Below are 24,641 nucleotides of genomic sequence, written 5' to 3'. Positions count from 1 at the left end.
ACCTGTATGTTTACTTTTCTACAGCAAACGGGTTTTTGGCCAGCAGAAGGCGGCATTACTGATACTGAGTGCTGATTGTTAGCATTACTGCTACTGAGTGCTGATTGTTTAGCATTACTGCTACTGACAGCTGATTGGTTAGCATTACTGCTAGTGAGAGCTAATTGGTTAGCATTACTGCTAGTGAGTACTGATTGGTTAGCATTACTGCTAGTGAGCGCTGATTGGTTGGCGAGCAGAGCAGCTCATTGGCTGTTCGCACTCACTGACGTCATGAAGATACATGAGGTGCCAATTTAAACTCCTATAACTCGAGTTTAAAAGCTCTTAAAATTATAACAGCAGTGTTAAAATGTTTCATGCTGTTCTGTGTTCAGGAAATTATCGTGTTCTTTTGTATTTAAAATATTTAAGCATTTATAAACTATGATTTTGCTCAAATGTTCCATATCAACCCGTTCATTTTAGACTCACTCGGGAGCGCCCTCTAGCATCTGAAACCCGGAAAAGAGCAGTACTTCTCCTCTCAGCAGGTTCTCTGCTGTTATCCAATTTTAAACAAGGAAGAATCTGAGGCACTTTCTTCTGATCTGGGACCACCTTCTGACAAAACTGCCCAGGCCTGACTAAACCATCACAGATAGATAGATAGATAGATAGATAGATAGATAGATAGATAGATAGATAGATAGATAGAATAAGAGTTTGCGGCCCCAATCCATTAATTAGTAATAAGGTAGTAAAGACTGTCAGTGTGTCTCACAAACCTGCTGAGTTTATGAAGAGCGTTTCTGAATAATAAATACAAACGAACTGTTTCAGTAAATGTGATGTATTTAAAACAGTGAGATACTCAGAGACTAGCATGTCTCCTTTGCTTGAGCAGGATTTGTGGAGAGACTGAATTAGAAGTTATTAAACAGTATTGCTGTATATTAGAGATCATGCAGCAGGTTTCAGGGAGCTCATTCAACTGCTGATGTATCGTCTAATAGTATTAATTGTATAATTGATTTTTTATCATCATCAGTATTGATTTAGTTTGCACTATTATTACACATCATTATTAATGTGATGATATTTATTACAACAGCTGTTCTCCTTAGTATAATTATGACTATATTCCTCATATCTTTCCTGTTGTATGATATTGTGTTATCCTCACAACACTATCATCTGTTGTCTGTTCTCACTGCTCTCAGTGTCAACAGAGACAAAAACCCTACAAAGAGCTCAAAGCTCAGGGAGGCTCACATATTTGGGAAAATCCACTCCAGATGTAAACATTAGATGAATGAGTAACCATTTAATAAGAGCACATGACTAAACAAATAAATGAAGAAATGTCTGTAGGACGACTTCTGATTTTACATTATGACTCAAAGAAATCTTTATTCAAATCGTAAACAACCTTTTATAAATAAAATATAATATTACACATTAATACGGCTCATTTTATTCATTTTCAAATAACAAAAAAAAAAATCAGATGTTCCAGTTCCAGTGAAATAATAACTAACTTCACTGTATTTATTTATTTATTTATTATTATTTTATAATTACATATCATTTTTGGCATGTGGGGGGCTCTGTGTGGAATCTGCTGATATGTTGTGAGTGACCTCTAATCTGACCCTGAATCTCAAATGGCCCTAATATTGCACTAAAAATACAATATTTACGATCAAGTAGTGCACTAAACCTCCCATAGGGAGACCTGTAGCCTATGGCTGCATCCCAAATGGACACTTAAAGCACTATTTCAGGAGTGCACAACTCTGGACTTGAGTGTCCAGCACTTGTAACTCAGTTCCAAGGGGTTAGGGTGACACTCGAAAACAAGGGGTATGGGTAAAAAGAAGAAATGGGATTGGGCCTAAGACTGAGCAACATAGAGAAATAATGGAAGTAAGAGCTCTACCTGGTGTTAGATTTTTAAATTGCTATTTACGTTTCTTCTCTGCTTGATTAATTAGTGATGACCAACACCGCTTTCTACAGTTCTACAGTTTATCCTGCAGAGTTTAGTTCCAACCTGAACCCATCACACCTGATCCAGCTAATCACTGTCTTTAGAAAGTCTAGATAAGGTGAGGCAGGAGTGAACATTACAACCGAAGGCATCAAAAACTCAGGCCAGAGCAGCAAAACCCAGGCAAAATGAGGAAACGGGTCAGTGTCCAGAGAACGGGCAAAAATCCAGGGCAATAGTATGAATGGAAGATAATGGAACTGGATTTGGGCCATTCATCATGAAATTGTAACACAATATTAAAATACCAGCTGTCCTTTACATTATGAAAAAAAAAATTACAAAAAAAGAACAACAAAATTGGAGATATAAGGTTTTGTTCTGACAGCAACAATATATCTACAAATGCATACTTTAAATTTGTATTTACTGTGCTGAACAAATTTAGGTTTGCTCTGTTAAGGAAGAGGAACTATCACTGCTGTTTACACTGCTCTGTGACTTTTCTGAACTGTGGAAATTTCTTCTTCTTCACATCTCTCTCTGCTCTTTCTCTGAGCTCCCAGCGTAGCTGGACTATTTCCTTATCTCTGGCCTTAACTTGATTTTCCATCTCATTTCTCAGCTCTTCCTCTCTCTCCTGAATCGCTCTTTCCACATTTTTGTCCATCTCATTTCTCATCTCTTTCTCTCTTTCCTGAATTGCTTTTTCCACACTTTTATACATCTCGTTGGTGTAGCATCCACCATCATTTTCCGACTCCATCTTAAAGATCTTATCCATCAGTCCAGTTACCTGAGTGCGGTCTGCCATGTTCTCATTGTTGAAGACATGATGGCGTCCACCACACGTCTCCACCACTTGATTCAGCTCATTTCCAGCCTTAGCCAAATACTCCTCTATGGTCTTGTTGTTTAGTCGGTCGCCCCCAGTGAAGAGAACGATGGTGTATTTAGATGCCTTATCACCAAAGATCCACTGAAGTCTCTTCACCGTCTGTTGATCCTCTTCAGTGAAGCGACCCACTGTGAGCACCAGGAGGAAGACATGTGGTCCAGGACAGGACAGAGTGATACATTCAACCAGTCTGTTAATCACTGCTGTTTCTGTCAGGTCAGTGTCAAATAAACCAGGAGTGTCGACCACAGACACTTTACAGCCATCAACCTCTGCTCTGGCCTTTATACACTCTTTGGTCACTGACTTGGCAGAATCAGACACATCAAAGGCCTCCTGGCCCAAGATGGTGTTTCCAGTAGAGCTCTTCCCCACACCAGTCTTCCCCACCAGCACTATCCTTAGTTCAAACACTTAAAACAGAAAACAGAGAAAATATAAGGGAGGACACTAAATGAGGAACAAGACTTTTTTTAATCTAAATGATTTTTCACATTTTGTTAATATTCTATTTCCATATGCCGCAAAGCAGAACAGAAATGGTGGGAAACTAAACCATGTATTCACTATGAAATTCTCAAAAATTGTATTAACATTTATAACAACACAGTATGAACGGAAAGACAGAAATACTACTCAAAACTTATTAATGACAAAGGACACAACTCAAGAGTTTTATTTTAAATAGTTGATCGCATCTTAAATCCTAAATTAACCAATGATTATCTCACTTAGGCTTCAGCATCAAAACGTTTTATTACTTTTATTTTTATTCGACAGCAAAGACACACTACAAATAGTTTTAAAAAAGATTAATGAGACAGAACTACATTCCTCCCCCTGTGTGTTAGATCCTATTCCAACATTTTTATAGAACTATTTTAAAGCCTTTGTCTAAGTGTGTTGGACATTGTAAACTGTTCTATGCAAATAAGCACTTTTCCAGACACACTTAAAACAGTTATTCTGAGAATAATGCTGATGCAGGTGATGTCTCTGTACATATGCTTGAATTTAACTCCTGTATTTGATAGTGTAGACCATAAAACACTCAGCTTGAGAACTTGGCTTGTCTCTCTGAAACTGTGATAACCAGTTCTCTACATACAGTATTTCACTGGAAGGCAGTATTTTGTAAGCATAGGCGAACATATCTCAGGTAAGCATGATATTCTCTGTGGTGTACTACAAGGCTCTGTACTTGGTCCACTTGTATTTTCTTTGTCGACACTGGGTCAGATTATTAAGAAGCATGGCATCGTTTTTTTATAGTTGTGCAGATGGTACACTGATGAACTGTATATATCTGCAGCACCAGATGATGTCACAACAGTAGAGAAGCTCATATGTCTGTCCAGCATTGTTAGCTGGATGAATAGCAATTTTCTAAAACTTAGTTCAGACAAGACCAAAATAATTCTAATTGTTAGTGAAGTAAAGAGGAAAAAGGTGTATGAAAGACTTGGAAATCTGGCTGTACAAATAAAAAAAGAGAAGAATCTTGGTGTAACTATAGACTCTGATTTAACATTTAAACCACAGATTAATAATATTACCAGAACTACTTTTATTATTTGAGGATATTACAACACCAGTTTGACCTTATCTCCATTTGCCAGATGCTAAAAAGTTAATCCATGCTTTTTTGTTTTCTTGACTTGACTACAGTAATGCATTGTTCATCGGACGTCCTGCAACTACAACAAACAAATTACAACGTGCAAAATTATTTTTTAAATTGTTTCCCTCATTGTTTTTACTGGAATATTACTTTTACTTTCTTGATAGTTGTATTTTATTTATATTTTTATTTTGTGCATTTATTTTACATTTTAATTATTAATTAATTAATTAATTAATTAATTAATTAATTAATTTTCTGTTATTGCTTTTATTTGTATTTGTTGTATTATTTGATTATTTTATTTTTGATTACCTTTTTTCTTCTTCTGTTGTTTTTACTTTGCATTGTAAAGTTGCTATATAAACAAAGATTATTGTTATTTTATTTTTATTATTATTATTATTTATTATTATTATTATTATTATTATTATTTGTAGCAGCCAAGTTAGGCTTCTGTGTAATTTTGTCTTTTTAAATATTTGAGTACCATCTTGGGAACACTAGGGGGCGAGCTGCACTAGATGACAGGTCAGGTGACAAGTCAGGTGCCAAGTCATGTGCCTCTAGTCACCAGACACTCACATAATGGGGGGAGCTTGGGTGGTGGGAACATACAATTCTTACCACAATTTCTGTAACAAACAAAGCCTTGACTGGATTATAATACTGCAATTCAAGTTTGTAATCTTCATCATTGGTGACCATATTTTATCATCTCTGGTAAAACAGTTTGTTTTCTGTAGATAAATGTCACAATAAACAGGAACACCACCCAACAGCAAGTTTTAGTTTGGACTTTTGTTTATTGGATGCACATAAAGGAACTTTGTACCCACTCGAGCAGGTGACTAAGAACCTGGTTCTCCGATAGTCGCTACATTATTAACAAATTATTATTAACCAAAAATGTTATCTTTACACAAATTCTTTTTGCATTCAACTGCAGGCCTATATGTATCCTACACCTAGATGGCTATAATGTTGGGTAGAAAACAGTGTCATGTGGTGCTTTTGGATTTGCATATTTTGTTACATCAAGTCAGATCATGCTCAGAACTGTCGCAGATTTCAGTTTATTTGCAGTTTACCTGGTCTAGTGGATCTCACAGAGCATGTTAGCCATTGCTCTATATTAGTGTGCTGCTCTTAGTGTGAAGGCTCTTCCAACAGGAAACTTTAGGAAAATTTAGGGGGGTCACAAATTCAGGCCATTCACTGAATCCTAACAACTGTAGTATGAGTGAACTACCGTGTAGCCTCTGTTTATGCAAATGAAGTCCATATATGCCCTCTTCAGTCATGTTTCAGTCTATACTGATGGAGAAAGTGGTGGATGATACTTTAGGAATGCTATACACAAATTTGGAAATGAAACGGTCTGACAAATAATATATAGATATATTTACTAGGAACCGTTCCAACAGTAGCCTATAGGTAAATTAATCTCAAATATTAGTTTCAGTTTGTATTCATTCAAAGTTATTTTATTGGTGTTACTTTATTCATCCAGTTGGGAACTTACATTCAGGAGGATATTTCATGCTGCTGGTCTCTCCTGGCTCCTTGTCAGCTGTACATGCTGCAGCAGGAAAACAAACAGTGTTTGTAACAGAATGAAAGTATACAGAATACAGAAATGTTTAAAGTCCAAGCTACATTTTGTAAAGGCTGCAGTTACCTTTTAAATATTTAGGAGAATACTTTTAGAAAGCCCACTAAATTAAGAAATATTTAGCAACTTTAAAATCAACACCTGTTCATGAACTAGAAGAACTCAATAAACAGCTTGTTTACAAACACTGGACATCCTGCTGAAGTCTGATCCTGCCTGAGTAAGATCCATGAATCACCTTGGGATTTGGTTAATTCTTTGCTTAGTTTATGAGACAGCAGTGAGATTATGGCAGCAGGAGTGGACTGAAGTAGGTGACGAGAACAGTGTGAATTAAGTGGAGTTCATTTAAACTGACTTTTCTCTTTGTGGCTTATTAATATGTACTTTTAATGTACTCTGAATGTATTGTAAACGAATATGTTACTGAGTACATTTAGGACAGTGTATTCAGTGCTTTGTAATAAAAGTAAAATAGCATCACCCTAAAACCAGACCAGTCATTCGGATTAAAACCTTTAGTTTTGCTTTCCAATAGGAAAGGAAGTCGGCTTAATGGCTTCCATTAGCGACCACTTGTTTTCAGTACAATACCTTTAGATCCCATTAGGAAACCATCAAATGCGTCTTTCGACTATAATCAGTAACAGGTCACCTGTTTAACTCTTTTTATCCATCAGGATTTACAGTGTTATACCAAAACCCTAAACACATATGTTTCTCCTGGTTGGTACTGGTGGTTTTGTAATATTAATATTTAAACATTTGATGATATTTTTGGTAAATGGTATTTTTCCAGCAGAGTAACTGGTTACAGGTTACTGAACAACGTTACTGTAAAAGAGCGGACCTTCACGTTTAAAAGATTTGAAATCGAACGTAGATCTGGTGCTGCTGGATCTGCTGGATCTGGTGTAAAGCTGAGTTGTGGTCGTCACTCCCATTAATCTCATGGATCAACGGATAGATAAAAGCTCGAAAGACAGAAAAAGTTCTGAAACTGTGTGCATCGAAATAAAGGCTGAACAAAAAAAACACAAATTTGAAAAATGATCGCTCACCCAGTTCACCGTCTTCACTGTTCGCAGCCATTTCGGGTAGAACAGAAAGTTGTGATTGGCTCTCAGTTTCGTTTTAGCCTGTGTACAGACTCCGTCTCAGCGGGTGGAGTCCGGCAGTCTGTGTGTCGAGGCTTCCTCAGAGCTCCGTCTTCATGGAGCTACACGTTTGTATTCGAATATATTTTGCAACAAAATGCTTTTAACGATTTAACCCTGCAGTCTACAGCAACAACAGCAATGGCATACTCGGACTGCTCGGACAGTAAGTAGCCTTCAGCGTTAGACTAAACTGAAGCAGATCAGATCAGCTCCGGGACTCTGTCCTCGTATCCTCCCGTGTCCTAATGGCTGGTTCAGAGTTTGTCAGTGTTGTTGAAGGTTTAGTTAGAGTTTGGTGTTGGAGAGTCAGTGCGGGTCAGTCCAGACAGAAAATGTGAACGTTTTTGTGAATATTTGTGATTGTTAGGGAGATTAGAGGGAAAACAGCCCATCTACATCTGTTAAAACCTATTTTAATAGCAGTGGTGGACGAAGTACACAAACCATGTACTTGAGTTAAAGTAGAGACACCCAAGGTAAAATATTACTTCAGTAAAACGAGAAGTTCCTCCCTTTAGACTTCCACTTGAGTAAAAGTACAAAAGTATTTGCCTTCACATGTACTTAAGTATCAAAAGTGAAAGTACTAAAAGGTTAATTATGACTCTGATGTCCTCTTATCATTTCTGTAACAAGAGTCTGCTTCATTAACTCGTTTTAGGTGAAAGTACTCCAGTGTCACTCTTGTAACACAAATCTTTTAATAGAATGTCATTAATTAGTCACTGATTGTCTATTAAAATTATCATAAGCACAAAACACTGAAGGCAAACAATTTCCATTAGGTAGAACCGAGTGGCCCTGAAATAACCTTTTGCAAACATGATTTATTTGCAACTTAGTTTAAATAAAAATTAGTTTAAATATAATATATAAATTAAGTTAAATAAAAACTTGCTTTAAACTCAGGTTCACAAATGGGTTTTCCTTTACTATATTACATCTGTAGGTCTCTGTTCATAAACATAAACTAGCCAAAACAAATTTACTATAAAATGAAATAGTGTTTGTATAAATCCAGAAAAAAGAAACACGTTAGTCACAACTGCATATGTGTACATATTTCTATATTGTGGTCTGTTTACACAAAGTTAGGTTAGTTCATCATTTATGTTGAACAGACACTCCCAAAATTTTACACTGCTGCACTGACGTTGAACCGTATGCTTACTCTGGGTCTGTATGACCAACAGGTCAAAACAAGCTCAAAACAAAGTGTGCGCTGTACCCTGATTGGTGTTTTTGCTTCACACTTCTTTCATTTAGACGTTACGTTTTTATACACATATAAGACAAAAGGAACAACAGATTTCACATAATGTAGTAAAAAGTAAGATATTTGACTTTGAAATGTAGTGGAGTGAAAGTAAAAAGTCGCCCAAAATGGAAATACTTCAGTAAAGTACAGATACACAAATAAAGTACTTAAGTACAGTAACAAATTACATGTACTCCGTTACTGTCGACCACTATTTAATAGGGACTTCGAACAGTTTGTACTGCTATGTCTTAAAAAAACAAAACATTTTGACTGGGCTTCTTAACCCTGCTGAAAACACTCATAGAAACAATTAAGTGTTTCTGTTGGTCCCTGATTGTTTTGTAATGTGTTTTGGCTTGTTTGTTGAGTTGATATCAGAGTGTAAAGGACTCTAATGGTTTAACAGGTGACCAATGGCTGATTCTAAATGCATCTGATAGTTTCCTAAAGGTCTTCTACAGGAAACTAGTGGTCTTAATCCGAAACCATTAAGCCAATTCTTATTAGAAAGCAAAACCATAACCTTTTAATCTTGATGGTTTCTGATAGTCCATTTTCAGCAGGGAAATTCTAACCTGGTTCTGTTAATTCTGAAAAAGCCCAGTCAGTGTCTTGTTTAGGAGAAGATTAATTGTAGTAATATTTTCTATACAGGATTTCTTTTTTTCTTACCGTGTGCTGACCTGGTACTTTTAAAGCAAAGTATTTGTAATGATCCGTAATGAATTTACTTCCACTATCTTTTATTAATAAATCAAATGGAAGTGATGTGCCAAGTGAACTGAAAGGCTCTCATTCACTGCTCTTGTTTGGAGCACGAGACGCTGCTGCCACTCATCTGTGATAAAATGCGCAGTTACGGTGAAATAAGATCCTGTGACAATGGATGTCCACGCAGCATGTAACAGCTATCCTACACATTTTCTTCAGTGATTCCATACCTTCAATTTTGGTGTTGTTGTAGAGAGTGGGGGGTTCGCTGTGTCAGTAAAGTATCTTCGAGACAGGACACTGTATCTCAGCTCGACATAGTGCAAAAGCCCTGGTTCTAAACGAGTACGGATGCAAATCCTTGGCAATAAAAGTTGCGATAGTTTGTAATTCGCTTCCGAATTGGGTGAAAGCTTTGACATCACTTCATTGATGGTCCTCTGGTTGGCAGCAACTACAACAGGACTGAAAACAGGTGGAAACATGTAATATGGTTTCTCATGTTTATCACTTCCAAAATATTTTTGTTTAGTGTGACACAACTTGCATATAGTGTGGCTTCTGTCCAGGCCCTTTTTCACTTTAACTTCATGGAAGCCAAAGTGCTTCCATATGCTAGCTCAGGGGTCAGAAGCATACGGCTCTTTTACTGCCCTGGTAAAAATAAAGTAATTGTCCTTTGCAGTAAAATAAAGCTCTGCTGATCGTTCAACACAGTTTTAACAATAAATGGTCTTAAACGCTGCTAATTTACATTCTGGCACCTCAGGCAGAATTTAAGGTGGAATGGAAAAATTTGAACAAGAAGCTGGTGGGTGAGAAGCGACTTCAGCCCCGTAAAGAAGTCGAATGTTGAGAGACATTTTACAAGAAACTGTTCTACTTTTGAGGAAAAGTTTCCTGGAGATGGGAGGAAAGCAGCTATATCAAAGGTTAAAGCAGAGCAAAGTGAGTCTGCATTTTCATTTATATTTTTAGCCTATACTAGGACATCAGCACACACTGAGACATATCAGACATAAACTATTGTGGCTCCCAATGTGGTTTGATTTTTGTTGAAAGGACAAAATGGCTCTTCTTAACATTTGTGTTGTTGACCCCTGACCTAACCTGGCTTTTAATGCAGACGGTGCCGGTTGTATTTCTCGCTCATCCATCTGTGTTTTTGTTGTGTGCTGCCACAGACTGTCCAGGTGCTGCACTTCCGCAGTTCCAAGTTGTGCTTTTTGCATTCCGTCAACATTGCGTTGTAAATTAAAATTTAGAAAATCGATTTTTGACATTTGTGAATCGATTCAGAATCGCCCACGTCCGCATCACAATGCGTCTACGAATTGATTTCCCCCCACCCCTACTTCTTACTCAGATACGCTTTTTCAGTGCAGTCCACAAATTTTCAAATGGAATTCTGGTCAGGGCTTTGTGATGGCCACTCCAATGCTTTCATTTGTTGGAATTCTTGGGATTGTGGAAGACCCAGCTGTGACCCAGAGGTTTTATTATTCTGGCTGATGTCATGAAGTGTTACTTCAGTATTTGTAGATAATCCTTCTTTTTCATAATGCCATCCATTTTCTGAAGCTTACAAATCCCATTTCCAGCAAAACATCTCTGAAACATGATGCTGCCACCCCCATGAGTCACAGTTGGGGCAGTTTCTTTGAATTTAAAGCTTCCCACTTTTTCCTTCATACAGCGCTGATTATTATTGCCAAACAGTTCTGTTTTTGTTTCATATGACCAGAGAACACTCCTCCAGAAAGCCTGGTGGTAGAGCTGGGTGATATAGCCAAAAATCTTATCACACTAAAAAGAAAATTCATATCATTCGATATCGATTACATATCGCAATAAATGTCAAATCATTATTTCTTTCAAGTCTGAAGGCTGATTTTTGCTCCTTAGTGGTTAATTGCTGTTTTAAACTATCCTTAATGGTCAGAACTTGACAAACACTCGGCAAACAGTGGAACATTTCACAAATCTGTCATGGGAGAGTGGAAGAAAGTTTCTGATTAACGTGAGCTGTTTTTATCAGCTGTAAAAGCACGGCCACAGTTTTTGTAATATTCATAATTTAAGAAAGAAAACAGATTATTTTTAGCTGTCTGGTGGTGATTGCTATGCTATCTGGTAACAGGTGATAAACTGTTTAGTTCCTTAACAACATCAGCTTAATATGAACAGCAAACATTAGCTGGCTCTGTACGTCAGTGATGGATCACACCGCCTTACTGCCATCACTCCTACAACATCAGAGCATATCACAGTATTCAAACACCAGCTAGCAGACGTCTGGATTTCTGTATTCTATCAAAGTAGTTTGAGGGGTGAAAATATCTGACATTCACTGTGTAAAAGCATGAACTGTAGTCTGATTTTCTCGTACCAGACAAACAGGGTCCTCCTTTTAGCTACGTTTAAACTGAAATCAGCACTTTTTTGTCTTGTTTGATCGACAGAAATATCAAATCACTGTGCTGTTTAAGTGACAGAGTGCTGCTTCAAGTTAGCCAGCTGCTAAAACCAGCTAGCCTGGGAAGTTAGCATTCTCTCACGCTCCAATGCTACACACACAGCATCCTCAGTTTACTTTTTTTTTTAAATCAGTGCAGTGCTTTCCTGTTTCTTTCACTTTCGTTGCTTGGGAATGCACTAACACTTAAATATGACTGACTGAGCACTGTCACTGCACTGTAGTTGTGTGGAGCAGATGTGATTTAACGCTGCTAAAGCTTGTTAGGATGTTAGGATTGAAGTGAGTTCGCTGGCCAGTACAGTCACGCCACTTCTCGTCGCTCACAACTGGTCACAGGAGAACAGATCGCCGCTCCACTCAAACAGTCTCCATGTTTCAGATGTTGCTGAAGTATATTTGGCGACTCGTTTCACTCCTTGACCCCCTCCTCTCTAATCATGTCGAAAAACTCGGAAGTGCGCCCTCTCGTGGTGAGAGCAGAGTAGTGTTGCTTTCCTTGCAGTAGAAAGCGCCATCAGGGCTGTCATGTGGACGTGTGAAAATGGTGCATTATATCGAACATTTGTCAAGCATTTCTTAAAGCTCTATCGGGGAAAGTTATATCGTGATAATTATTGTTATCATTTTATCGCCCAGCCCTACTTGGGACAATCTGGCTTTTTTGTACTGGTCTTGGAGTAGGAGCTTCTTCCTTTTTCCTCCTTTCAGTCCTTTCAGGCTGTGAAATCCAGAAAATACTTTGGTACTTCCTTCACCACTTTCTTTGTGGTTTTGTGGTTTGCCTGAATCTTTCAGACCAAAGTTCATTCATCTCAGGGAGTTATTTTTGCCTCCCTGCTAAATGATGCAGTATCTGTGTGGTCCTAAGAGATTTTTGCAGACAATTATTTGTACACATATTGTACACATGTACCTTCAGTTATTTGCAAATTGCTCCAAAGGAGGAACTGGACTTGTGGAGGTCTACAATTTTGTTCTGAGGTCTTGGCTGAGTTGCCTGGATTTTTCCATAGTATTAAGGGCAACGTAAAAGAAGCCCTCAGACACAGCTGCAGATGCACATCCAATGCACTCCTGATTATGACAACTGGCAGAAGTCATTACATCAATTTCTGGAATGTTTAAACTTGGTGTATGTAAACTTTTGACCCACTGGAAATCTGATGTAGTGAATTTAAGCTAAAATAAAGCTGTCTGTAAAAGAATGTTTGTGTTTTTTAAATGACCTCTGACGTGAACAAAGTCAATGCCCTAACTGACCAGCCGAAAGAAACCTTTGGCAACGTGAAATTGTGATGAGAAGTGAAAAACTGAGTTGAACATCTATCTGTCTATCTATCTATCTATCTATCTATCTATCTATCTATCTGTGTCATTGCTTTTGGGACAAAACCCTGTATTTTCTCATATCTCTCATTTGAAAGTGACCCAAAAAACATAAATGCATAAATATTTAATTCCATTAACTTCCATTAAAGGTTGAGAACATTTTTTCTTTTTCCTGTTAAAGGTTTCACCCTTATTGTTCATGTCTCCTTTTTCATTTGTTGTCTTCTCACTAGGGGAGCTGGATGTCCGGGTGGTCCTTCTGGGGAGAGTAGGTGCAGGTAAGAGTGAGTCAGGCAACACACTGCTTGGATCTTCAAGTTTTTTTTCTGAGCTCAGTGCCTCTGAGGTCACCCAGCAGTGTGAGGCACAGACTGTGACCTTGGGAGGAAGGCGGATCATGGTGGTGGACACTCCAGGACTGACTGCAACAATGGACTCAAACACAGCTAAGGAGAAACTGCTCCAGTGCCTCCAGCTCTCAGCCCCAGGGCCTCATGTTTTCCTATTAGTGATCCGCCTGGGCAGATTCACCCAGGAGGAGAGGAACACAGTGGAGAGAGTGATAGAAGTGTTTGGGAAGAAGCTCTACATGTTCACTATCATCCTTTTCACTTTTAAGGGAAAAAATACCTCCATTGAGGAGTATATCAGGACTGCTGGGGACAGTCTTCAGCAGCTGGTTCAGAAGTGTGGCAGCAGGTACCATGCCTTCAGTGAAAACCCTGGTGAAAAGGGTCAAGTGGAACTTATAGCAAAGATAGACAAACTGGTAGCGGCCAATGGTGGTAGATGGTACACCAACACGGACGATGAGATGGAACATCTTGAAATTAGACTGAAGCATCAACATTTGGGTGGTAAGTAAATGACAACTTCAGATATTTAATAAAGCTCAATACCCTCATGAATTACAAACAATGATCAGTGTTACTCAGAGTAGGTTATAGCTGGAGCATAAAACATTGGCCAGTAGGCTAGAGATGCACAATATGATGTATTTTATCATCATAGTGATATGAGTTTCCACATTAGACACATGGGGACATGATAAAAATTGGAAGTAATATCATCAGTATATACTTCACCCCAACACAATAACAGACTGAAATCTTTTGATGCCGGAGCGCAGAGTCCCCATTGCCCATTGTAAAAAGCACTATAAATGGTAAGTTAAATTAATAAGTAAGATCAGAACTTTTTGGGCCCCCATTTCACCCCTTGTCCCTACCACTTAGCCCTTAGCCCTCCGTTTTGCGCGTTCATGTCTAGGGTTCGGGTGTCCCAATTTTTGTTGAGATAGAGGGGTAGGGCGAGTGTTAGGGCTACATGGCCCTCCAAACGGAGGTTTTTCAGAGGCACACTCCAAAAGGAGTGTTATGAGAAAAAAAGAAAAACCAGTAAGACCAAAGAAACACATAAATGTGAGTAGGTTCTCTGTTAAAAGATTACAATAACCACTGTATTATCTTACTTTAATGTTGTTTCAATGTATTATGGTTGTTTTATTCGTAACAAGCACAAAACATCGCTAATAGCATGCTAATGTCTCGGTAGCTAGCTAGCTAACTTCCCGTTCCACCTTAAATAGTCTGGCAGTACTGACGCCTGAAGCACCAGAATGTAACTGCTGCACCATTTAAGGTGGAACGGGAAAATTCGAACAAGAAGCTGGAGAATATCTGGCTTCAGCTTCATATCACTGAAGAATTAGCAGTGGGTAATGATAAATAATCGTCGTATCCCCCCTTTTTTAAAGCATATGATGCCCTAAATGTAACTAAAGCCCAGCAGTGAGGTTGCTGAACGTTTCCCTTCTCTGCTATCACTGAAGAATGGCAGGGTCACCTACAGAGCAGCGCTAGTAGCCTGTTAATTAAGCGATGTTTGTTTTGTTTTTTTTGTTTTTTTTTTTGAGGGTTGTCCCATTTCGTAGGGCAAGATTTCAACCACTACCTCTTGTAACTCCAAGGGGTAAGGGTGACTCTAGAAAACTCATGGTGGGATTAAAAAGTAGAAATGGGACTGGGCCTTGATGTTGGCCAAATGCCAAAAAAAAATAAAGACAGTTGGTGTTAGTCTGAATTATATTGGCTTATTTATCTTATTGGCTTATTTTGTTTTTTATATATTTATATAGATTTATATATACTGCACATCCACTCAAGGACAAACTGAAATTGTACAGGCTACTTTCATTGTCATCACAATATCTAAATTATCTTAATATCTAATATCACATTTTTGTCCATATCATGCCTCATTATACAAAGATGTTTAGATGTAATGAGTAATATGTACATCAACACAATAACAAACAAAAGAATACAGGTGCATGTTAAAATATCTGGGTCATAATATATTTGGCTGTACATTTGAGTCAGATACCTTATTACAGTGTACCATATTTTCTAGCACTGATATCTAAAGTAAGATTAAAATGTTGATTTGGTATGTTTAGTTTTGTTTTGCATAGCAGAAGGCATTAAAATGTGTTGTTTTGCATTACTTCTTTGTGTAAAAATTAACTAAAGGACTCATATTTCTCCTTTGTTTAGTGTTTCTGTAGCTCCTGTTGAAGATTCAAGTTACAGAAAAATAAGTAGTGTTTAATTTTTCATTTTTAGGAGGAAGCTTGACATCTAAAAGTGTTTCAGGGGAACATGACACTGAAGAAATTGAGAGGTGAGACTTGCGTGAAGCATAAATGTTCTTACACTGACCAGAAAACAATCTGTGGCTCTTCTGCACCTGGATGTAAATCTTGAAGTGGACAGTGAGTAGAGTATGTCAGTGATCTGAGATATTGGTCAGGATATTTGATTGACAGTATTTTCTACTGCCATTTTACTCTTGATTATTAAACTAGTCCATTTGCCCTGCACTGCTAATCGGGATTGAAACTAATATGGCACTTGGGCGTTTTTCAGCTAAATGCAAAAGAAAAAGTGACAACATTCACTTTACTTTTGATCCAAAAAGTGTTTAGAGAAATTACTGTGTTAAGAGATTAATTCACTGTGTAATGGTGGAAGATGCCTGAAAGACTACAGCTGTAACAGGTGTTTAAATATGTTTAAGTCTGATTCACTTTGAGATTAGACTCACCTAAGCCCAGCTGTGTGTCCATGAAGAACAATGAGTCAGTGAAGAGAGGCATAGCCTTCAAAGAGGGATAGTCTCATGGTGTGATTTTCATTCTTGGTTCTTCCTGATCAAATCAGCTTATTGTTCTTTCTGAGCTGAATTAGATATGAACAGGTGACAAATTAAAAGAAACATAAAAACAGATTAGATGAGTGGAGAAGCAATATGAGTGCAGATGCTTCCAGGTGTACTGCATCATACAAATAAGCAATTAACATCCTTCCATACACTGTGGCATGCATAAAAACACTGAGCAGCCCAGCTGACCTTGATTTCAAATCAAGATAACAAGAGAACAAGATCTAAGTAACTTTGAAAAAGGGTTCAATATTGGGTCACATAGCTGCAGTCACAACAAACAGTGTTTGTGACTGCAGCCTAGTGCCTAGTGTTTCACTAGGAACAGAGACAAATGTGATATCTTCATTTAGGTGTATTTGCTATTCTGTGGTCTTCACAGTTTTAGATCTTAACCCAGTTGAACACCTATGGTAGATTTTGGGCTGACATGTAGACATCACTCATAACACTAACTGAGGGAATGACATTCTGTCCCTCCAGTACTGTCCCAGAGACTTGTAGAATCCATGCAAAGGCATATTTAGACTTATTTTTCTGGTCACTCTTGGAGTTCCACCATCTTACTGAGATTTCCTTTAACTTGCCACCCGTCTGTATAATGGAGCAGACAATACTCTAAACTGTGACATTATGGGGGTGTTCAGGATTAGGAGTGCTGAAAATACATTCTTACTAGTACTTATAACCTGGACAATATGCAGAACACTGGAAGTGCTCCTCAAAAATGAAATTATTATGTGCAAAGGGAAAAAGCTGGGACGCAAAATAAGCAACGTTCCTTCTGACAAAAAAGACACAGGCAGTTGTTGTTCGCTGTGGCCAAATTAAACAAATTAGTATTTAGAGAACACTTGGACACTTGGAATGAAAAAGAAATGGTTTGTCATCATAATGTATAGAGGAGAATAAATCAATTCTCTGCTGAATGGGAAAGCAGTATTGCAGCCTTCTCGTGATTCTTATATTTTTTAGCTTTGTTCCTGAAAGCAAGGAGACTATCATGAGATATATTAGCTGATAGTCATGTCACCAACAAGCTCCGTAATTTTAAATCTAGGTTGAATCTGCAATACCCATAGTTTAGCAATCTGATCTGTAGTCTACTTAAGCAATAGAACTCGAGAGGGAGTGTGTTATCGCAAAATAACATCATGGCTGTGATTTGGCCGAAGTGATTTGATGTTATATGCGATAATACACAATCTTGAGTTGTTCTATTGCTTTTACACAACAGTTAAATAAATAAAGTAAGAAATTAATAAATTGGGCTGTGAACATGGCATTTAATGTATTTTAATGTTAGCGATTCCTTTTGCTAAATTATAGTTCCTTAACAAGCAGCTTGTTGCTACGTCAGAGTAACGAGCTCCGCCCACTCGCTGCACAGCCGGCAGTTCGTTCTCCAGCTCCACACAGACCAACTGACATTTTGGGAATTTAGTGTAGTCTCATCTTCAGAGTCTGACCAAATCAGCTGTCGGTCAAATGTGATCTTAAAAGTGTCCATTTTCTGTTTGTGGCAAAGTAAGAAGTAAAAACGTTCAAATGGCTTGAGTGTCTCCTACAGCTGTCAAAGTCCTTGCTTAGCAACGGCGCCTCAGCGGAGTGATACAGTGTTTGTGAAAAACCTGTGATGTTATGGTGAAATAACAGCACAGTTAGAATGCTTCTCAACCAATCAGCTTGCGTGGCCAGAACTAACTGTTGTATAATGTAATAATTCCGGCGCAAATTACCATTATATAATTCTTCAAACTCAAAGATCCTTCAGTACTAGTAGTCCTAGTAGTTTGAATTGACATTATGGTAAAAGGTAATATAATATCAGAACCTACCAAAAGCCATCAACACCTATTTTTTGGCAACCAGGGTACGAGGCAAACCGCTAAAATGGATCATGACTTAGCACAGTTTGTGTATGTTCAAGTTCAAAAGAGGACTACCGTAATCAACAACATTTTTGGTGGTGGGCTAATAAAATATAGAGGGAAAATAAAATGTCTGAAGGCGTCGCTCGCCAAGATGAGCACTTTCTGACCTGTTGGTGCACATTTGTAAATGTAAGTGAGCCCACTTTACTAGTCTAATACTGTTCTAACTGGTATTAACCAGAAGTTCATTTTTGTTGTTTGTTTATTTGGATCTGTTTAATTCTAACCTTATTGCTGTGAACTTCCAGGCTATGATGTTTTGATCCAGGCTGTCAGAGGTAATTTAGGGAAACACACGGATACTTTATCCCAGATTGGCTAGTTGAGTCCCTTACAAATGACTTTACCAGACCTCATCTGTCAAGACTAATCCAGCTCGAATAGGGCTTTGGCCTATAAAAAGCACAGTGCTTAATGTACTCTATTGAGATGTAGGTTAAATGGAGTATTTTGAGTACTTTATGGAGTATTTTATGTCAAGCCACATAAGCATAATGTCATACTTTTGTCGTCTGTATCTGAATAACAAAGAAAAGCAGTACTCTTAATAAATAGACTACATCATTGCTAGAAAGTGAAGTCATGACGATGCTTGATAATTGCATATCCTCAGTTTTGACTCATGCACCTTTAATGTACTGTATCACGGTAGTTTTTCCTGTAGGTCTATTGAATGGTGCGTGTTTTGTAGACATGCTATAGATTTTAATTTAGTTTCTTTTTTTCTTTTCCATAGAGCCCAAAAGGAGAGAACAAAGATCACCATGACACGTCTGGAGTCCATTTTCCAGGTATGTGTTTGTGGATGTATATGCAGATAAGTGGGGGTAAAATCAATGTGTATATTTTCTCATGTAAATCTCACATTAATCTCCAGTCAGCTTGTATTATTAGCTACTCAAACACTCCACTACCCCACAGGAAGAACTTCTTTTTTCCTTCTGATAGCCCATTGTCTGCTGATATTGATCTGGTACAATACCAATCGATTTCCCATTTTTAATCAAAGATTTGCCATGATTTGATTAAAAGAGCCCATAGAGGCGCAATCGTCTAAGACAGAGGTCACTAATAGGCAGACCGCGGTCCGAGTCCGGACCCAGACGCTGTCCTATGCGGACCTGGACCTATAACCTGTAAACTCTGGATAATTTTTAAATTTCAACTGGGTGGTCCTATTTTAATTAGCGTAACATTTCTAGTCAATATGGTACCAGTTTAGCAGCCCAGGAAACTCACAGACCAATCACATGCATTGTAAATATCACACGTGACGATACTCAGCCAATCAGATCTGTGCATTATGATGAGCACTGAGACTCGAGTGAGTGACGCACACGCAGGGGAGGGACAAGGCAAGACACAGCAGTCGGAGAAGAAAGTGAGTCAGAGGGAAGTTATTTCATATGGTGTGATCTAAAAACAGAAAACTGACAATAAATATTGTTGAAATATGACTGAATTGTACTTGATTTGACATTTAGTTGTTGACTATATAAGATGCTGATATAACTATTGGACTAGTTCAGTATACAGTATTCGGCACTGAGTCATAATGTAAGTTAGACATTATGATGTTCCAGACCTTTGCTTGAGGAAATTTTCTTTAACTGGACCTCATTGAATTTTAATTAAATACTCCTGGTCTCGCAAGTTCGATCCCTGGTGATGTTACAGCCGCCAGTGGCTGGGAGTCCAAGAGAGCACAATTGGTCTCGCTCTCTCTGGGTGGATAGGATGCCCCCCCTCCGTTCTCCCCCCATCACTCAATGCAATGCTAGTCAGCGCAGGTGTCTATAAGCTGACGTAACAAAACTGGCGGTTGGCGCTTTCCTCCGAGCGTGTTCGGCTGTCCAATGACGTTGCTTAAGCGGCAGTTTAGGCTGCTGGCAGTGGAATTGACCATTTTATTTATTTATTATTCACTGCATTTTATTTATTTAAACCACCACTGACACTGACCGTTTCAGACACTGACCTCGACTCGTTGTCTACTGCCCACAGTGCTGACTAGTGGATGTGTTAAATATCGTTTTCTAGTCTTGTCCTACTTTTTAAAAGCACATTGTCTTTAATTTTCTTCTCAGTCTGCTGCTTTGACACCACAACACCCTGAGAGGTTTGAAGGATCACAGAATTTATTGCATTACTTCTTAATTTTTTGCACATGGCTTGGATTAAGGTCTAATGAGTTAAATAAGATCTGAGACCTTACAAAAAAATAGCACCAGTGGGTGGACTGAAAGGGAGCCTAAAGTTTTTTTACATTTTTTCAGCTTGTTTTCAATATATTACATTTAGCAAATAGATAGACATTGTACCCTGAAATGAGCAAAAAGTGTAATAAAGTACTCTTAATAAAGTACTCAGAACTGAACTGAACTGATATTTAAGTGAATTCCCTGTAAACGATGTGCTAGTGTATTTTCAGTTAGAAAATCAGCAAACTTTGTCATTTCTCAAGTGGTACTCAAACTTTTACATGTAGCTGTATGTAAGCAGCATACACAAGTTTAATATTTCTTCAGTTACATTTTCACAGGCTAAGGTGATGTGTTCTACTTGCCTATCTGAAAAAAATCCAACACACACCACTACTTTATGATTTCAGTTCAGCATGTTCAGTATGTACACACCCTAAAGCACATTATACTGTAATGACATGAAGATCAATGAAAAATGATGGAATTATTAAGTTCTGAGTAATTAAATACGAAACTCACTGAGAGATATTTAGTTTTTAATGGTTAATATGTTTACGGAAAGCAGATTTAGATTTAGACTAACAATTCATTAATTGTTTAAACAATTACTTAACAATTAGTTAACAGTTCCTGGCAGAGAATCTTCACTCACAAGAAAAAAACAACATTTGTTTTCTAACATGTAGGCTAATAATTTCTCCATATCATTTATTCAGAATGTAAGACCATATTCACATTTCACCATCATTGTTCTTGGGTGAAAGCTTGAACTGCAGGAAGTGAATAATAAACTGAAACATAGTGTACTAGTGTACTGACTCTAATATGTAGTATACTGATGTGAGGTTGAGCAGGTTGTTATATGCATATGTTATATGTTATATGTTGTTATATGTTATATGTATGCGTGTTTTATTACATAAAGTAACTCTACAGACCAGTAAGTCTCTCAGTGGGCCTGATATGAGAACCATGAGAACAATGACATGGTGGTATTTTAGTTGCTTTCTGTTCCTGTTTATGTCCAATAAGGAACTGGAGCACAAAATCATCTCTCTGGTGAAGAATCAGCTGAAGAGGTTAAAGGAGTTGCTGAGTCCAGATTTCCCAGCATGCTCTGAGAGGGAGGTGGGGGATGAGGTGGATCAGACTGTCAGAGAAGGAACACTGCAGATTGCACTGCACGTCCTGAGGAACATGAACCAGACAGACCTCGCCAACACACTACAAACCAGTAAGAACTCTGTCACACTGGAACACTGAGCAGCTCTGGAAAGCCTGTATATACAGTGGTGGTCTTTGCATGAGGCTTAGGGTCCCCATGAAAATTCAAAGTAGATATAGATTACCTGTTCCTATATACAGTATATATATTTAAAAAGAATGTTGTTTGCTACTGTTTTTATCATTAATGTTTAATATTTGTTCATGTATTTTGTTTTAGTAATTTATGAAGTGAAATGATCTCACTTATAATCTCACATAATTTTGTTTATGTCAGACATAATTCTTAAAATAGGTAAAATTATCTGCTAATATAATGAGAAAATATCACTTAATAAAGTTACTTGAAACTACTACAAATGTCTAGAAATAAATCAGAGGGCCCATATTGTGGAAAACCAGAATATTCCTTGCTTTTTTTTAAATTAGATTAATGTAGTATGCATATATTGTTAAAGTTTCATAACATACAGTTCACTCTCCAGTTCATACAGTCCACATATGGAAACTAAACTTACACAAACATTATACGTAAAATAAACATTTAAACAATAGAACCCCAGAATCACTAATACAATTCCTTTGAATACATATATTTTTAATAAATCAAATGGAAGTGATGTGGCAAGTGAACTCTCATTCAGTGCTCTTGATTGGAGTACATGAGACGCTGCTGCCACTCATCTGCAATAAAATGCGCAGTTACACTCAAATAAGATCCAGTGGTAATGGATGTCCACGCAGCACGTTACAGCCGTCCTACCCGTTTTCTTTAGTGATTTTATATCTTCGGTTTTGGTGTTGTTGTAGAGAGTGGGGCAGGGGAGTCGCTGTGTCAGTAAAGTATCTTCGAGACGGGGCATAGCGCAAAATCCCTGTTTCTCAACGACTGAGAATTGCCATGCAGATTGCAGGTCACCTAGCAACGATGCGTTATTCACATTTATAAGCAGCGCAGTTGGTTTCCTGGTACGTTAAATCTGCAACGAGAGACTGTCAAACACTAAACCGTTACAAAGATGAAGTCGCTTCTCTTTCGAATTTCCACCTTAAATGGTGTCGCATTTACATTCTGCGTCTCAGTCAGAATTTAAGGTGGAACGGGAAAAACCGAACAAGAAGCTGGCGAATGAGAAGCGACTTCAGCCTCGTAAAACAGTTGAACGCTGAGAGACAATAAGCTGCTCTATTTTTGAATAAAAGTTTCCTGAGGGAAAGGGGAGGAAAGCGGCTGTAGCTAAAGCTTAAAGCAGAGTGAAGTAAATCTGCGCTCTCGTTTATATTGTTTAGCCTATACTAGGACATCAGCACACACTGAGGCATGCTGGACATTAAATGTTTTGGCTCTCAAGCTGTTTTGATTTTTGCTGAAAGGACAAAATGGCTCTTCTTAACATTTGGGTTGTGACTCCTGATCTAACCTGGCTTTTAATGCAGAGAATGCCAGTCGGATTTCTCGCTCATCCATGTGTGTTTTTGTTGTGTGCCGCCACAGACTGTCCGGACGCTGCACTTCCGCACTTCCAAGTTCCGCCTTTTGCGTTCTGTCAACATTATAAATAAATTAAATATACATTAAATATTTAGAAAAACGATTTTTGACATTTGTTAATCGATTCAGTCTGCATCGTGATGCATCTAAGAATCGATTTTTTTTCCCGCACCCCTATTTTATATATATATATATATATATATATATATATATATATATATATATATATATATATATATATATATGTGTGTGTGTGTGTGTGCACCCGCACTCCTATTTTATATATATATATATATATATATATATGTTCGTAATGTCTGTTGTAATGCAGTTTTTTAATGCAGAGCCCATTTCACTAATTTTTTCTTCATGATAAAGTTAATTATTTTAACAAGTAACAAATAAACAAAGCATAGAAATTCTGGCAAGTTTAAAATTAATTGGAAGGAATTTCTTCATGATGAAAGAGCAAGATGTGTTCCTTTATTATCTAAACTCATCATCATCATCATCATCATCATTAACCGCTTAGTCCAGAGAGGGTTGAGGTAGCAGTTGGGAGAGCAGAGAATCCCAGACAACCCTGTCCCCTGCAACTTCCTCCAGCTCATTCTTGGGGACCCCAAGCCGCTCCCAGGCCAACTTGTAGATATAATCCCTCCAGCAGGTCCTAGGACCACCCCCGGTGTCTTGTCCCAGTAGGCCGTGCCTGGTACACCCCACGGGAGGCACTTGGATCAGATGCCTGAATCACCTCAACTGGCTCCTCTCAATTCCAGAGGAGTAGCGGCTCTACTCCGAGCTCCTCCTGGATGATCCAGCTCCTCACCCTATCAAGTAGAGTGTAGCCCATCACACTGTGAAGAAAGCTAATTTCCGCCGCTTTCTCATTCTTTCAGTCATTACCCACAGCTCATGACCATAGGTGATATATTCGCCTTATTTTTCAGTTCCCTCTTCACCACTACAGTCCAGTACAGTCACCGCATCACTACCGCCGCCTGTCCCAGCCTGCGGCCGATCTCACGATCCCTCTTCCCGTCACTCGTGAACAAGACCATGAGATACTTAAACTCCTCCACCTGGGGAAGTCCTTTCCTCCTACCTGGAGTGGGCATGCCATCCTTTTCCAGGCTAGGACCATGGACTCAGACTTGGAGGTGCTGATCTGCATAACGACCGCTTCACACTCAGCTGCAAACTACTCCAGTGAGCGCTGGAGGCATCCATGTGATTGAGCCAAAAGAACAACATCGTCTGGAAACAGCAGAGACGCCATGCTCCGGCCTCCACACATAATGCCCTCCTGACCTCGACTATGCCTTGACACCCTGTCCATGAATTGGCGAAGTCTCCTTTCCAGCACCTTGGCCTAGACTTTCCCAGGGAGGCTGAGCAGTGTGACACCCCGGTACTTGGCACACACTCTCCGGTCCTCTTTCTTAAAAATAGGGACCGCCATCCGGTCTGCCAGTCCAAGGGTACTGTTCTCTAGGTCCATGTAATATTGCAGAGGTGT

The 24,641-nt window shown here is 38.4% G+C and overlaps 2 protein-coding genes across 6 annotated transcripts in view; one reads left to right on the top strand and one right to left on the bottom strand.

Annotated features, from left to right (window-relative positions):
- The window catches only part of LOC118822182 (NACHT, LRR and PYD domains-containing protein 3-like), a 221,074-nt gene that overhangs the window by 84,212 nt on the left and 112,221 nt on the right, over positions 1–24,641 (top strand). For 3 of the 5 annotated variants that reach the window (XR_005008425.1, XM_036591090.1, XM_036591093.1), the window contains exons 1-5: positions 7,327–7,429; positions 13,280–13,903; positions 15,671–15,728; positions 18,939–18,993; positions 21,439–21,640. The exons of the other annotated variants lie outside the window; for them this stretch is intronic. Coding sequence is in view for 2 of the 3 variants with exons in the window: in XM_036591090.1 (XP_036446983.1) it covers positions 7,405–7,429; positions 13,280–13,903; positions 15,671–15,728; positions 18,939–18,993; positions 21,439–21,640 (964 nt within the window). In the remaining variant the exon portion in view is untranslated. Of the gene's footprint in view, positions 1–7,326; positions 7,430–13,279; positions 13,904–15,670; positions 15,729–18,938; positions 18,994–21,438; positions 21,641–24,641 lie in introns of those variants that run through there. 5 annotated transcript variants of the gene reach the window in all.
- Positions 1,366–7,221, bottom strand: LOC118822241 (GTPase IMAP family member 7-like). The gene is made up of 3 exons (XM_036591184.1): positions 7,168–7,221; positions 6,017–6,073; positions 1,366–3,283 (listed from the first exon to the last, which is right to left on the bottom strand). The coding sequence occupies exons 1-3, from the start codon at positions 7,196–7,198 to the stop codon at positions 2,448–2,450; spliced, it is 924 nt and encodes a 307-aa protein (XP_036447077.1). The 5' UTR covers positions 7,199–7,221; the 3' UTR covers positions 1,366–2,447.

This window comes from Colossoma macropomum, unplaced genomic scaffold, assembly GCF_904425465.1.
Source record: "Colossoma macropomum unplaced genomic scaffold, Colossoma_macropomum, whole genome shotgun sequence".
In the NCBI taxonomy this organism is placed as follows: Eukaryota; Metazoa; Chordata; class Actinopteri; order Characiformes; family Serrasalmidae; genus Colossoma; species Colossoma macropomum.
Note: the sequence above shows the minus strand (reverse complement) of the source record. Positions and strands in the feature narration are given on the sequence as shown.